General features: G+C 57.5%; 3 protein-coding genes across 3 annotated transcripts in view; 1 reads left to right on the top strand and 2 right to left on the bottom strand.

Moving 5' to 3' along the window:
* Window positions 1–3,913, bottom strand: part of SLC4A8 (solute carrier family 4 member 8) — a 30,313-nt gene extending 26,400 nt beyond the window's left edge. The window contains exon 1 of the mRNA XM_063147868.1: window positions 3,781–3,913. Within this exon, the coding sequence (XP_063003938.1) occupies window positions 3,781–3,825 (45 nt within the window). The 5' untranslated portion in view covers window positions 3,826–3,913. The remainder of the gene's footprint in view (window positions 1–3,780) is intronic.
* A 1,749-nt stretch (window positions 3,914–5,662) lies between these two features.
* LOC134413783 (uncharacterized) lies at window positions 5,663–9,662 on the bottom strand. The gene is made up of 3 exons (XM_063147815.1): window positions 9,525–9,662; window positions 8,034–8,473; window positions 5,663–7,131 (listed from the first exon to the last, which is right to left on the bottom strand). The coding sequence occupies exons 1-3, from the start codon at window positions 9,640–9,642 to the stop codon at window positions 6,979–6,981; spliced, it is 711 nt and encodes a 236-aa protein (XP_063003885.1). The 5' UTR covers window positions 9,643–9,662; the 3' UTR covers window positions 5,663–6,978.
* Window positions 9,663–10,409: 747 nt separating this feature from the next.
* Window positions 10,410–13,752, top strand: part of GALNT6 (polypeptide N-acetylgalactosaminyltransferase 6) — an 18,246-nt gene continuing 14,903 nt past the window's right edge. Inside the window, exon 1 of the mRNA XM_063147779.1 lies at window positions 10,410–10,595. The gene's annotated coding sequence lies outside the window, so the exon portion shown is untranslated. The remainder of the gene's footprint in view (window positions 10,596–13,752) is intronic.

Genomic DNA, 13,752 nt, shown 5'->3' with positions numbered 1-13,752 from the left:
CAGGAAAAGAAACATCATGGGCAGGGCTGGGTTCCATCCAAATTTCTTGCAGAAAATCTGGGAATTCCTGGAAGGTCTCACTTTGGCACAAGCTTTCTATAAACTACAAGGACGTAAAATTTGGTGGGTGATTGGTTGATGATTTATCATCATGGTTTGTATTTTTGTTTGGGTTTTTTGGGGGAGGGGGTTAGTTCTGGTGTTAATTCTATGTCTTTAGTGGTGGTTGTGGAGTGATGATGGTGGTTGTTTTTTCTAATAATAGGAAATGTAGAGGAAGGTTAATTGAAAGTATTGATGATAAGTGATTTGGATAATGTAGGGATATATGGTTTAATTATTTGATGAAAGAAAAAAAATGTCAAGATAAAAGTGAGGCACAAACTGTCAGGAAAAGAAACATCATGGGCAGGGCTGGGCTCCATCCAAACTTCCTGCAGAAAATCAGGGAATTCCTGGAAGATCTCACTTGGGCACCAGCCCCATCCCTTGGGGGATCCTCATCATCCAGAGCCCGTCCTGCCACGGGACAGGGGCTCCGGATGTGAAAAATGCATGTATTTTATGATTGGCTTTTTGCAAATATTAAAATTAATACTATATGTGTTGTGTTCGAAAATAATGCTGTATTAATTTTCTTAAGTACTGTGTTAATTATAGTTTTAGGTTATAAAAATTGTTAAAACATAAACGATGCTATGTAAGATGCTTTGTTTAACAGAAAGGGCTCGCAGCGAGATAGGAGCCACAGGACACCTAAATCTTTCAGGGAAAAGGAATTTATTGCCTTCTTATCAGAAGAAAGGAACTTTTTCCCGCCTTGGAGGCGCTGTTAGGAATGAGCAAACATAATCCTGTGTTTGAATGGAATTTATGCATCATGTATGAAGTGTATGAATATGCAACGGGCTATTGTTCTTAAGGGTTAATCCTCTGTTAATGGGGGTCCTTTTTCAGGCTCGTGATGCCCAGAAAAAGGTACCCGGACGTCCGTAACTCTTTGTTTTTTATTGTCTCTTATTTCCCTAATTCAATTTGTCCAAATTGTTATTACTCTAATTGTGTCACTATTCTTTTTAATTATTTTATTACTATTCAACTTTTAAAAATTTTAAAAACAAGTGATTGGCGTTGTTCACACCGGACAAGCCCCATTCCTCCTCTCCTCCCTCTCCAGCTCTGCTGCCTACCCGAGAAGAGCGAATCTGGCATCTCCATCCTCCAGACTCGTTTGCTTCATGAGCTCCCTGCAGAGCTCACCTGCCCGGAAAGGTGACCCGGGTGTCGAATGACCCGGCCGGGAAGGTGACACCGAGGGCTGGGCAGGGAAAATCCCGCCGGGACCAAGCCCGGAGCCCCACTGAGGGTGATTAACCAGGACTGAGGCTCCAGGAGCTTTAGGAGGGGCAGGTGGCGCCGGTGGGATGCTCTGACATCCCATGGCCCTTCCCTGGACACATCCCCGAAATCACAGCAAGGGAAATATACTGGTCAGATACTGGAATCATCTACCCAGTGAGGTGGTGGAGTCATCATCCCTCAAGGAGTTCATAAAAAGACTGGATGTGGCACTTGCTGCCATGATCTAGTTGAATAGTTAGAACATGGGTTGGACTTGATGACCTTATAGGTCTCTTCCAGCCTTGAATTTCTGTGATTCTGTGATTCTGTGAAATGCTGCCCCTCAAACTGCCCCGGTCCCAGTCAGGCCACTCAGCGTTGTTCTGGTTTATTAAGTTCTTTTAAGCCTTCTGATGTTTATATTTTTGTAATGAACTTTCTTATGGACTTTATGTAAATATTGAATTTGCATTCTTTTATGGAGGAGGAGAAATTTGATGGGCTCTTGGTTTTGTCCAGTGTCATTGGAGAGGTGGCACTGCCACCCTCAATGGGTGGCACCCTCACCCCCCCAAACAGAGGCTCAGCCCTGGCCCCCCTGGCCCCAGCCCAAGACACACCAGGAGCGGCCACCAGCAGCGCTGGCAGGATTGATGTCACTCACCCGGCCCGAGGTGTAATTAATAATTAATAATTCATTAATAACTGACCCACTGTTCTGATGGGATGAGGGTAACAGGGGGGACCTGGGGGCTGCTGAGGTGGCAGAGAGACCCCCCCAGACCCAAATCCATGCCCCTGGGACAAAGCCCTGGGGTCCCCTGGGCCGTGTCACCCCCAGGGACCCCCTGGCTAGGGCTGGGGGAGAGGAGGGGTCTCTGTACCCCCAAAATGGGCTGGGGAGGGACCTTCTGGTCACAGCCAGGACATCCCCAGGACACGATGGTCACAGCCAGGACATCCTGGGGACCTTCTGGTCACAGCCAGGACATCCCTGGGACCCTCTGGTCACAGCCAGGACATCCCCAGGACACCATGGTCACAGCCAGGACATCCCTGGGGACCCTCTGGTCACAGCCAGGACATCACCAGGACACGATGGTCACAGCCAGGACATCCCTGGGACCCTCTGGTCACAGCCAGGACATCACCAGGACACCATGGTCACAGGGCAGGGGGGACATAAACTCCATTCACGCTGTCATTTCCAGGCAGAATCGTTAATTCCCAACCTCTCATTAATTAATTCCCACCCAGAGCAGCTCCCAACAGTCCTGGGGTGTGGGGCGGGGGGGACAGGGACAAGGAGACGCTGAAAGGGGGAGGGACAGCCCAAGGGGGGACAGCCCAGGGGTCCCCTGCCCCCTCCTGCCCGGGCACAACCCCTGAGACCCCCAGAATGTGGGGCTGTGACAGGGGACAGTGACAGGGGGGATAGTGTGGGGTGGCAGTGATGGGATGGCAGTGACAGAGGGGACAGTGACAGGGGGAACAGTGATGGGGGGACAGTGCAGGGTGGCAGTGACAGAGGGGACAGTGACAGGGGGAACAGTGATGGGGGGACAGTGCAGGGTGGCAGTGACAGAGGGGACAGTGACAGGGGGAACAGTGATGGGGGGACAGTGCAGGGTGGCAGTGACCAGGGGACAGTAATGGAGGGACACTGATGGAGGGACACGGGGCCAGTGAGAGGGGACAGTGATGGGGTGGCAATGACGGTGGAACAGTGATGGGGGGGACAGTGACCGGGGCAGACAGTGGTGAGGGGGACAGTGCAGGGTGGCAGTGACGGGGGGACAATGACAAGGGGGACAGTGACCGGGGGACAATGATAGGGGGACAGTGATGGGGGGGACAGTGACGGGGGGACAGTGACAAGGGGGACAGTGACCGGGGGACAGTGATGGGGGATGGGGGGGACAGTGACGGGGGGACAGTGACGGGAGTACAATGACAGGGGGACAATGAGGGGGGGACAGGGGGACAGCGACAGGGGACAGTGCAGGGTGGCAGTGGGTACCATAACGGGGGGACAATAACGGGGGGACAGTGCCGGGGTGACGCGGGGCTCTGCGGGGACAGTGGCCTTTGTCTCCTCTCCCAAAGCCGCCCGGGGGAGGGGAGGCACAGGCAGATGCAGATGCACAGGAGGAGCCGGGGGGGCTCGCTGAGGCCCCCCCAGCAGCCCCACTCGGGTGCCCTTCCCCCCCTTCCCCTGGAGCGCCCCTCGCCCCCCCCCCCCCTTTGCACAGCCGGACCCCCCCATCCCCGACACCCAATTCACGGACACCCGATGCCCTTCAGCCCTCCGCGCTCCCCTCGCCCCCCCTGCGGAACCCTCCCCTCTCCCGCCCCGGTCGGAAATGCCGCAGTGAAGCGGGCGCGGAGCATCCTCCGGCCGGCCCGGGGGCACCGCGCGCCCCCCGCCCGCGGCCCCACCTGGTAGCTGAGGATGCCATCGGGCTCGGTGCTGCCGGCGGGCATGGTGGGCCCGGGCACCCCCCCGGGGCGGGGGCCAGGGGGGGCCGGTGCCGCTCACAGCGGCTCCAGCATCGCCGGGGCCGGGGCCAAACCCCGCCCAGGCCGGCGGCAGCGGCAGCGGCAGGAGGAGGAGGAGGAGGAGGAGGGGGAGGAGGCAGGGCCGGGAGGGGCGATTTCCCTGCGCCCCCCGCCCCGATTCCCTCCCCGGCCCCGCTCCGACCCCTCTGAACGGTGCCCAGGACCCTCCCGGTGCCCCCCGGCATCGCCTCCATCCCCCCTGCAGCACCTGCCCTCGGCTGACCCCCAGCCCCCCAGTTCACCCCAATTCCCCTCAGCACTCAGCGCCCCCACCCAACCCCGGCATTGCCCCCTCCCCCGCGCCTGCAGCAGCACCCCCGGATCCCCCCGATCGCCCCCGGGATCCTCACCCCGATTCCCCTCGCATCCCGGTCCCCCCAGCATCACCCCCGGCCCCTCCGGCAGTTCAGGGCCCCCTCCCAGAGCCATCGCCCACCCTCGGTGCCCCCCAGCACCATCCTGACCCACCCCCAGCACCATCCTGGTACCTGCCCAGGACCATCCTGACCCCCCCCTCAGCACCACCCCGACTCTGCTTCTCACCATCCCTCGATCCCCTCGAGCCTCCCCCCTCAGATCCTCTCCAGCTTCACCCCCGAATCCCCTCCAGCATCACCTTCAACAGCATCCTGATCCCCCCAGGGTCATCCTGACCCCTCCAGCGCCATCCTGCCACCCCCCAAAACCATCCTGTCCCCCCCCCGACACCATCGTGGTACCCTCCAACACCATCCTGACCCCCCCCAGCATCACCCCAACTCTGCTTCAGCACCATCCCTTGATCCCCTCTCCCCAAATCCCCTCAGAACCCCCAGCCCCCTCCAGCTTCACCCCCAACTCCCCTCCACCATCCCTCCCCAGCACCACCTTCAACAGCATCCTGACCCCCCCAAGGTCATCCTGACCCACCCAGCACCATCCTGACTCCTGACCCCCCCCTCAGCATCACCCCGACTCTGCTTCTCACCATCTCTTGATCCCTCGAACCTCCCCCCTCAGATCTTCTCCAATGTCACCCCCAAATCCCCTCAGAACCCCCAGCCCTCTCCAGCTTCACCCCCAGCTCCCCTCCACCATCCCTCCCCAGCACCACCTTCAACACCATCCTGATCCCCTCAGGGTCATCCTGACCTTCCCCCCCAGCATCATTCTGACCCCCCAAACACCATCCTGACCCCCCTAGAACCATCCTGGTACCCCCAGCACCATCCTGACCCCCTTAAAACCATCCTGACTTTCCCAGCACCATCCCGGTACCCCCAGAACCATCCTGACCCCACCCCCAGCACTGTCCCCACCTTCCCCAAAATCATCCTGGTACCCCCCAAACACCATCCTGACCCCCCAGCACCATCCTGACCCCCCCCAGACCCATCCTGTTCCTCCCAACACCATCCTGACACTCCCAGCTCATCCCCTCAGGAATCTCCCAAACCCCAACAGCCTCCTCCTCAGTCCCCCTCATCCCCTCCTGGCCCCCTTCACCACCTTCCAGCCCCCTTTTCCCCCAGCTGAGGCCAAACCCCGCCCTTTGCTCCCCAAAAGTCCCCTTGTCCCCTTTTTGCTCCCCAAAAATCCCCTTGGCCCTTTTTTTACCCCTTGTTCCTTTTTTGCTCCCCAAAAATCCCCTTGGCCCTTTTTTTTTTCCCCCCAAAAATCCCCTTGTCCCTTTTTGCTCCCCAAAAATCCCCTTGGCCCTTTTTGCCCCCCAAAATCCCCTTGGCCCTTTTTTGTTCCCCAAAATCCCCTTGTCTCTTTTTTGCTCCCTAAAAATCCCCCTGTCCCTTTTTTCCTCCCCAAAAGTCTCCTTGACCCTTTTTTCTCCCCCAAAATCCCCTTGGCCCTCTTTTTTGCTCCCCAAAAATCCCCTTGTCCCAGCAGGAAAGGTTCAGAAATTGGGGAGGGTTGAGCTGTCACCTCCAACTCTTCCCCAAACACCACCTGGAAGTCTCTGACTTCCTTGGAAATTCATTTTCTTTATCCCATTTCCAGCCCCTGCCTCCTGAGTTCGTGTCCAAACACAGCAGGATCACGGAACATTTCCCTTCCCCTAACGAGGGATGAACTCGAGGGGCAGTTATTAATTAACAGAGGCGTTAATGACTCCCCGTCCTCGCTGGTGGCACAGATGGGCTCCTGCTGCAGATGATTCCTCCCTCCCATCCCTCATTTCCAGCAGCTCCCAGAAGAGATTTGGGGCAGCCACAGCCGCCCGAGAGTTTTTCCTTAGAGAAATTCTATTCCTGGGCAGGAAATTTCCCTTTTTCCTCACTCTCCCATCAGAGGGATGAAACCCCACCCTCATTTCTGTTTTCTCCTCTGAAAATGCGGCCCCAAAGGAGTTGAATGTGGGAATTTGGAGCTGTTTGGGCACAGATTTGTACCCAGGGCCCGGTGTCAGCACCTGGGCAGCCCCTTCCCCCTCCCACAGCCCAAACCCTGAATTAGAAACCCCCAAAAATGAACATTTTCCACCCAAAATCCCATTTCCAGCTGCGTTTTTCCTGCTGTGTTTTCCCCAAGGGGCACCAGCACCATCTCCATCCCTGAGAACAAGAGTGGGGCTCCCTTCCCTGTGCTCTCCTGGCACAATTTCACCCATTCCTGATTTTCCAGCCCTGACCCAGCTCCAAAACAGCTCCCACCCACCTGGAGGCCAGGCTGGAGCCACAGCCCACCCACGGCCCCGCAGCACCCTGCAATTAAAGTTGTTTTGGAGCCACAGCACCTTCCTGCCCTGCAGATCCAAAAGGGAAGCTCCAGATCCCTGGGGAACATCTGGAGGGGGGGATTAATTACCCCCACACTAAAAACGTTCGTTCTGTGGAAATGGGAAACGTCCAAAGTCTGTCCTATGGAAATGTCCAGAGTCTGTCCTGTGGAGATGTCCAGAGTCTGTCCCGTGGAGATGTCCAGAGTCTGTCCCGTGGAAATGTCCAGAGTCTGTCCTATGGAAATGTCCAGAGTCTGTCCCATGGAAATGTCCAGAGTCTGTCCCCCATGCAAATGGGACATGTCCAGATTCTGTCCCGTGGCTCAGGGTGCAGATCCACGGATTTCCCCCTGGGAGGACGAGTCCTACTCGAGGTGGAGCAGAAGGTGGCTCAGATATTCCGTGTGTCCCGCTGCCTCCGAGGGCAGAATCTCCTGGCACAGCTCACAGCCCGGGGCAGCCTCAGCGCTGGGGCTCAGCATCCCCTCCTCCAGCACCCAGCCCGGAGTCCAGCAGGTCTGTGAGGAAATGGGAGATTTGGGGACAGAGAAACCCCCAGGAGCGCCCTGGGCCAGCCCCCAGAGCCTGATCCCACCCAAAAAGGGCTGGGCTGGAGCTTGGGGAGCTCGAGCTCGTCCCATTTCATAAATCCCACTGGACAATCCCGGGGGTCCGTGTGGCTCCTGAACCTCCCCCAGCGCTTCCCATGGGCCAAAACAGCAGGAAAATGGGCTTTGAGCAGCAAACTAGAGGACATCTGTCACCTGTCCCTGTGCCATTGTCATCTGACACTGATGGGGGCCCAGCAGACACAGCCTCACTTCCCCCTTCTCCTTCAAAAACCCCCTCCCAAATCCAGCCCAAAATCAGAGTTATCCCTGGAAATACCCAGCCCCTGCAGCCATTAAGGGATATTTTAGGGCTTCATTTGGGAAAAGGAATGAAAGGAAATGGATTTGGCATCCAGGGACCCTGGGCGGGAAGGCCAGGACTGGGGTGGAGGTTCACCAGGAGGGGCCAGAGCTCAGGGAGGTCTGGAGAAATCCTTTCAGAATGACAGGAATTGTTTGGAATTACTTAGAAATGTGTTTTGAGGTGTGGAGATTAGAGAGAATGAAGGAAATACTTTAGAGCTGTTTAATTGGAAGATTCAAAGGAGGCTGAGAGAACTTTCCCCCAACTGACTCCTCCAAGGGATCCCCAAAGCCTCCCTGAGGGTCACAGGTGGGATGTCCTGGCTGGACAGCCGGACCTCAGGGGCTTTTCTGTGCCCAAATCCCCTGGGAACCAGAAAATGGGGTGCCCAGAGAGTTTTTCAGGAACTAACCCCACTTGGCCACACTTCCCATGTGCCCAGGGCTGATGGAGAGGAGGATGAAGGGTCCCTGGTGCTCAAACTCCCCCCAGCCTCCCCCGTTACCTTCACAGGCCCTCGGATCTCCACCAGAGCCACATCCCTGGCAGCCTCTTCCCTCTCAAGCGCTTCTGGGGCTTCGTAGAGATCCAGGAGATTCGGGAAGGAGCCCCCAGGCCCTGGGTTTGGTGTCTCCAGCTCCTGAGGGCTGCAGGGAGCTCTCCCTCCTTCCCAGGGCACCGGGAGGATCCAGGTTCTCCTCTGGGCGGGCGCTTCCCCCTCGTCCCCCTCGGTGCTGCCAGGACCTGCAGCTCCTGCGCCGTGCCCAGGGCTCAGGGGGAGCCTCTTGGTGGCCCAGGGCTGTCCCATGGGACAGGCAGAGCCCTCCAGGTGGGGTGTGGAGGAGGTCGGAGCTCCTGGGTGGTTTTGGTGGCTCTCAGGTGATCTCTGGCCGTCCCCTGTCCCCACATCCTCCGTGCACTGGACGGGCAGCGACACCGGGATGTCTTTGGGAGAGAGGGAGGCGGAGGGGTCATTGCTGGGGATTCAGAGGGGTTTTTTCTCTTTCTATTCCATTTTCCCATTGGGCTCAGGGAACCCCTGGGCTGGCAGAGATTATCTATCCTGTCTGGAGCCTGGGCCACCTGAGAAAGGACACTGAGGACAGCCAGGGAAGGCTGAGGGATGGGGGACCATCATCTTCCTCAGGAAACCAGAACATCCCCATGCTCCCAAACTCCAGGTTGATCCCAGAAATGCTTTGGTTTAAATCCTGGCAGGACATGGGTGGAGAGGAGGGAGCCCCAGGGTGAGGAGGCTGCAGTTTCCCAGCACAGCTTTGTCCAAACCAATCCCTCCCGACCACAAAATGCCCCTTTTAGGGTTGGGAAAATGGTGCCAGACCCCGTGGGGGTGCTGTGAGTGTTTGGGGGAGATAGGAGAGTACAGAGAGGGGAAATCTTGGAAAAGCAGAGGGTTCCTGGGTGTTTTCTGGGCTGTAGATCCTCCCCAACCCTGCCCCACCCTCTCCAGGTGATGGTTCCAGGACCGGGAGCGTCCCTGAGCAGCCGCACCCAAAGCCACGAGGGGCTCAGGGCACGTTCCTGCTCCGAGAGCCTTCACCCCACCAGAGGAACTTCTGAGGGCACCGAGACAAAGCTGGGAATGACCCTGCCAGGACCAAGGTGGGAATGACCCTGCTGGGATAAAGGTGGGGATAAGAGTAGGAATTACCTTGCCAGGACCAATGGCCCTGCCAGGACCAATAACCCTAACTGGATAAAGCTGGGAATGATCCTGCCAGGACCAATAATCCTGCCAGGATAAAAATGGGAATGACCCTACAGGATAAACGTGGGAATGACCCTGACCCTGCCAGGATGAATGTGGGAATGATCCAGCCGGGACCGAGGTGGGAATGACCCAGCCAGGATCAAGCTGGGAATGACCCAGCCAGGATAAATGTGAGAATGACCCGGCCAGGACCCATAACCCTGCCAGGATAAAGACTGGAATGACCCCAATGTGCAGTCTGGGCACCCCGCAGGTCCCACTCACCCAGGACCGGTCCCTTCCTGGCCCTCAGCCTCCGGAGGAGCCGCCCCTGCTCCGAGCACAGCTCCTGCAGCCTGGCCAGCTCCCCCCAGAGCTGCAGGAACACCTCCTGCATCTCCATCGCACCTGGGCAGCGGGAGGAGAGGCCACGAGCACCTGGAGCAGCAATAACGATCAGATTAATCACCATCCTCTGATCCCTGGGGTTATCCCAGGGCAGGAGCAGCTGCAGGGTCATCCCGAGCTGGTGGCATGGGGAGGATCAGGTGCTGCAGGTGTGTGGGATTGCACAGAGAATATTTCCCAGTTCTCTCATAATTTAGGGGAAAAAAGAAAAGGGAAGAAGTTCTTCCTAAGAGGAGCTGAGCTGGGTTATTCCACCTCTCCCCCACAGCTTCCACGAGGTCCAAACAACACAAAAATCCCATTTAGTAAAAAAATCTACCTGGGAAAAGTTGTGTTTCCAACTCAGTACCAAGGGATCGAATTTTTTGGGCATGAAAGCAAAAAACTCCCGAGAACAAACCCATCCAAGGAATGATGTCCACGGGTGGGGACACAATTCCCTTTTTTGAGCTGCTCAGCCCCTTCTCCTCCCAAAAATACCCCAGGAAGCACCACCCAGCATCAATCACCCAAATATTGGCATTATGGAGGAAAATTGTGTTTCCCACGTTTGTCCCCTCTTTAACAGCTGTATTATGGATTAAACTTCCCAGTTTTCCCATCTTCCACCAATTATTACCGGGCGAAAAGACAACAAATGAGCCCAAAGCTGGGCACAAATCTGCAAACCATCTGTAAAGGGGATCTGAAAGGTTTGCGCGATCCTAATTAGCATAATGAGCAAAAAAAAAAATCAGCCTGGCTTCCTGTCAGCTCCTCCAGGTTTGCTGCCGCTCAGCGCCGCGAGTTTCAGCTCGGCTCGGTTAAATTTAAGGTCTGGCTCAAACTGGGGGTTTGGCTGGAGGGTTGGATGGAGCCGCCTCCGGCGCTGTGGATTCCCCGGGAGGGATGAAGGGCAGAAATCCCCAAGGAAATGCGCTCGGAGCGAGGAAAAGCCCAGAGGCGATGGTAAGGTTTGCTCCCGGCGCAGGGAATTGCGGCGCTCGCCCCGCACCCAGGGGTGACTTCACCCCAATTTTGGCTCTTTGGGGTCCTCTGCTCCTGAAAAGCTTTAAAGTAAACATTTTTCACCCCCCTCCCTCCCGAGGCAGCCAGCTCCACGTCTAATTCAAGTTTTGTTTTGTCTATAAAGACGCCAATTAATTATTAATTGGAGTGTGACACCGAGCCGCCTCTCCTTAACAAGCCTGGGAAGATTTTGTTATTGGATTGTTATTTGGATTTCAGTTGGATTTTGTTATGGATTTCATTCCAGCCCTGCCAGGGTTCCTCAGGTCTCGACTCCCTCTCATTTCCCCAGACTGGTGCCACCTGGACGAAGCTGCAGGAGATTTTTTTATGTCCCAAAAAAGCCTCTCCTCTCCCAAACTGCGACTAAAAGCAGCAATTCGGGAGCACCAAATTCCCGTTTGTGGGGTTGGCTCCGAGGGTGGGGGGGAACGGGACCCCCAAAATCCCATCCCCACCACCCAGCCCACCCCCAAACCCTTCTCTTTCCCCCAGAATTGACTTACCGTGCGGGGACCGCGCTGGCCCTGCCCGGTGGCCGCGGTGGCGCCGAGCTGAGAGCGGCGGGCGCCGAAAGTCGAGCAGCGGCGAATTTGGGGGTGGGAATTTCCCCTTCGGGCTGTGAGCGCAGAGCGAAACCTCCGGAGCAGGAAACGAAAGGGGCGAGAGCGACGGGCTCGAAACGAGCTCGGAAAGGCCCCGGGGAGGGCGATGGAGGCCCCGGGGGGCTCGAGGGAAACGAGGGTTGGCTCCAATCCGTGCCTCAGTTTCCCCTCACACCTTATTCCAGCTCGTTAGCGCTTTAATTTGGGGCTGAGGGGCGTTTGTGCCTCGGAGACCTCATGCCTCTAAACCAGTTAATATTCCAGCTAATGTCCCAATAATCCCGATTAATCCTCGCTCTGCTCCAGCTCGAATCTCCCGAATCCTCCACGCAGCGCCGGAGCCAAGGGAAAATCCTGGGCTGGGCGCTGGAGCCCGCCCGGGCCCGTCCCCCCGGGGCTTTCCCCGTGCGTGCCCTGCTTCTCCCAGCACGCCCAGTGCCGGGCGCTTACTGGCGCCAGCACAGCTGCAGCCACGGCCTTGGCACCGCCACAAATCCCCAGTACCAGTCCCTTACTGGTTCCCAGTGTCCCCAGTACCAGTCCTTTACTCGTCCCCAGTACACGTGGGGTCCTACCCTGTGGCTCTCAGTGTCCTCAGTGCCAGTCCCTTACTGGTGCCAGCACACTGGAGCCTTGGCACCTCCATAAATCCCTGGGACCCCCAGTACCAATCCCTGCGGCCCCCAGTGTCCCCAGTGCCAGTCCCTTACTGGCCTCCAGTACACATGGATCCTACCCATGCAGCTCCCAGTGTCCCCAGTGCCAGTTGCTTACTGGTCCCCAGTGTCCCCAGTGCCAGTCCCTTACTGGTCCCCAGTGTCCCCAGTGCCAGTCCCTTACTGGTTCCCAGTGCCCCCAGTGCCAGTCCCTTACTGGCCCCAGTACACATCGGGTCCTGCCCTGCAGCTCCCAGTGCCCCCAGTGCCAGTTCCTTACTGGTCCCAGCATACCTGCAGCCATGACCTTGGCACCTCCATAAATCCCTGGGACCCCCAGTACCAATCCCTCACTGGTCCCCAGTACACGTGGGGTCCTACCCATGCAGCTCCCAGTGTCCCCAGTGCCAGTCCCTTACTGGTTCCCAGTGCCCCCAGTGCCAGTTCCTTACTGGTCCCAGCATACCTGCAGCCATGACCTTGGCACCTCCATAAATCCCTGGGACCCCCAGTACCAATCCCTCACTGGTCCCCAGTACACGTGGGGTCCTACCCATGCAGCTCCCAGTGTCCCCAGTGCCAGTCCCTTACTGGTTCCCAGTGTCCCCAGTGCCAGTCCCTTACTGCTCCCAGCACACCCGGAGCCAAGACCTTGGCACTTCCATAAATCCCTGGGACCCCCAGTACATCCAGTGCCAGTCCCTTACTGGTCCCAGCACACCTGGAGTCATGATCTTGGCACCTCCATTAATCCCTGCGGCCCCCTGCACGCCCAGTGCCAGTCCCTTACAACTCCCAGTACACGTGGAGTCCTCCCCTGTGGCTCCCAGTATTCCCAGTACCAGTTCCTTACTGGTCCCCAGTACACGTGGTGTCCTACCTTGCAGCTCCCAGTGTCCTCAGTGCCAGTCCCTTACTGGTCCCCAGTATCCCTAGTGTCGGTCTCTTACTGGTCCGCAGTACCTGTGGGGTCCTACCCTGCAGCCCCCAGTGTCCCCAGTGCCAATCCCTTATTGGTCCCCAGCACACCTTGTGTCATGATCTTGGCACCTCCATAAATCCCTGCGGCCCCCAATGTCCCCAGGGCCAGTCCCTTACTGGTTACCAGTGCCCCCAGTGCCAGTCCTTTACTGGTCCCAGCATACCTGCAGCCATGACCTCGGCACCTCCATAAATCCCTGCAGCCCCCTGCACGCCCAGTGCCTGTCCCTTACTGGCCCCAGTACACATGGGGTCCTGCCCTGCAGCTCCCAGTGTCCCCAGTGCCAGTCCCTTACTGGTTCCCAGTGTCCACAGTGCCAGTTCCTTACTGCTCCCCAGCACACCTGGACCCAAGACCTTGGCACCTCCATAAATCCCTGGGATCCCCAGTACATCCAGTGCCAGTCCCTTACTAGACCCCAGTGTCCTCAGTGCCCCTTCCTTACTGGTTCCCAGTGTCCCCAGTGCCAGTCCTTTACTGGCCCCCAGTGCATGTGGGGTCCTACTCATGCAGCTCCCAGTGTCCCCAGTACCAGTCCCTTACTGGCCTCCAGTACACATGGGATCCTACCCATGCAGCTCCCAGTGTCCCCAGTATCAGTGCCTTACTGGTCGCCAGTACATGTGGGGTCCTACTTGTGCAGCTCCCATTGTCCCCAGCACCAATCCCTTACTGGTTCCCCAGTGTCCCCAGTGCCACTCCCTTACTGGTCCCCAGTACACGTGGGGTCCTACCCTGCATCTCCCAGTGCCCCCAGTACCAGTCCCTTACTGGTCCCCAGTATACATGGGGTCCTACCTTGTGGCTCCCAGTGTTCCCAGTACCAATCCCTTACTGGTTCCCAGTGTCCCCAG

The sequence above is a fragment of the Melospiza melodia genome, unplaced genomic scaffold (genome assembly GCF_035770615.1).
Source record: "Melospiza melodia melodia isolate bMelMel2 unplaced genomic scaffold, bMelMel2.pri scaffold_51, whole genome shotgun sequence".
NCBI classification, from domain to species: domain Eukaryota; kingdom Metazoa; phylum Chordata; class Aves; order Passeriformes; family Passerellidae; genus Melospiza; species Melospiza melodia.
This window is presented reverse-complemented; position numbering and strand designations above follow the sequence as displayed.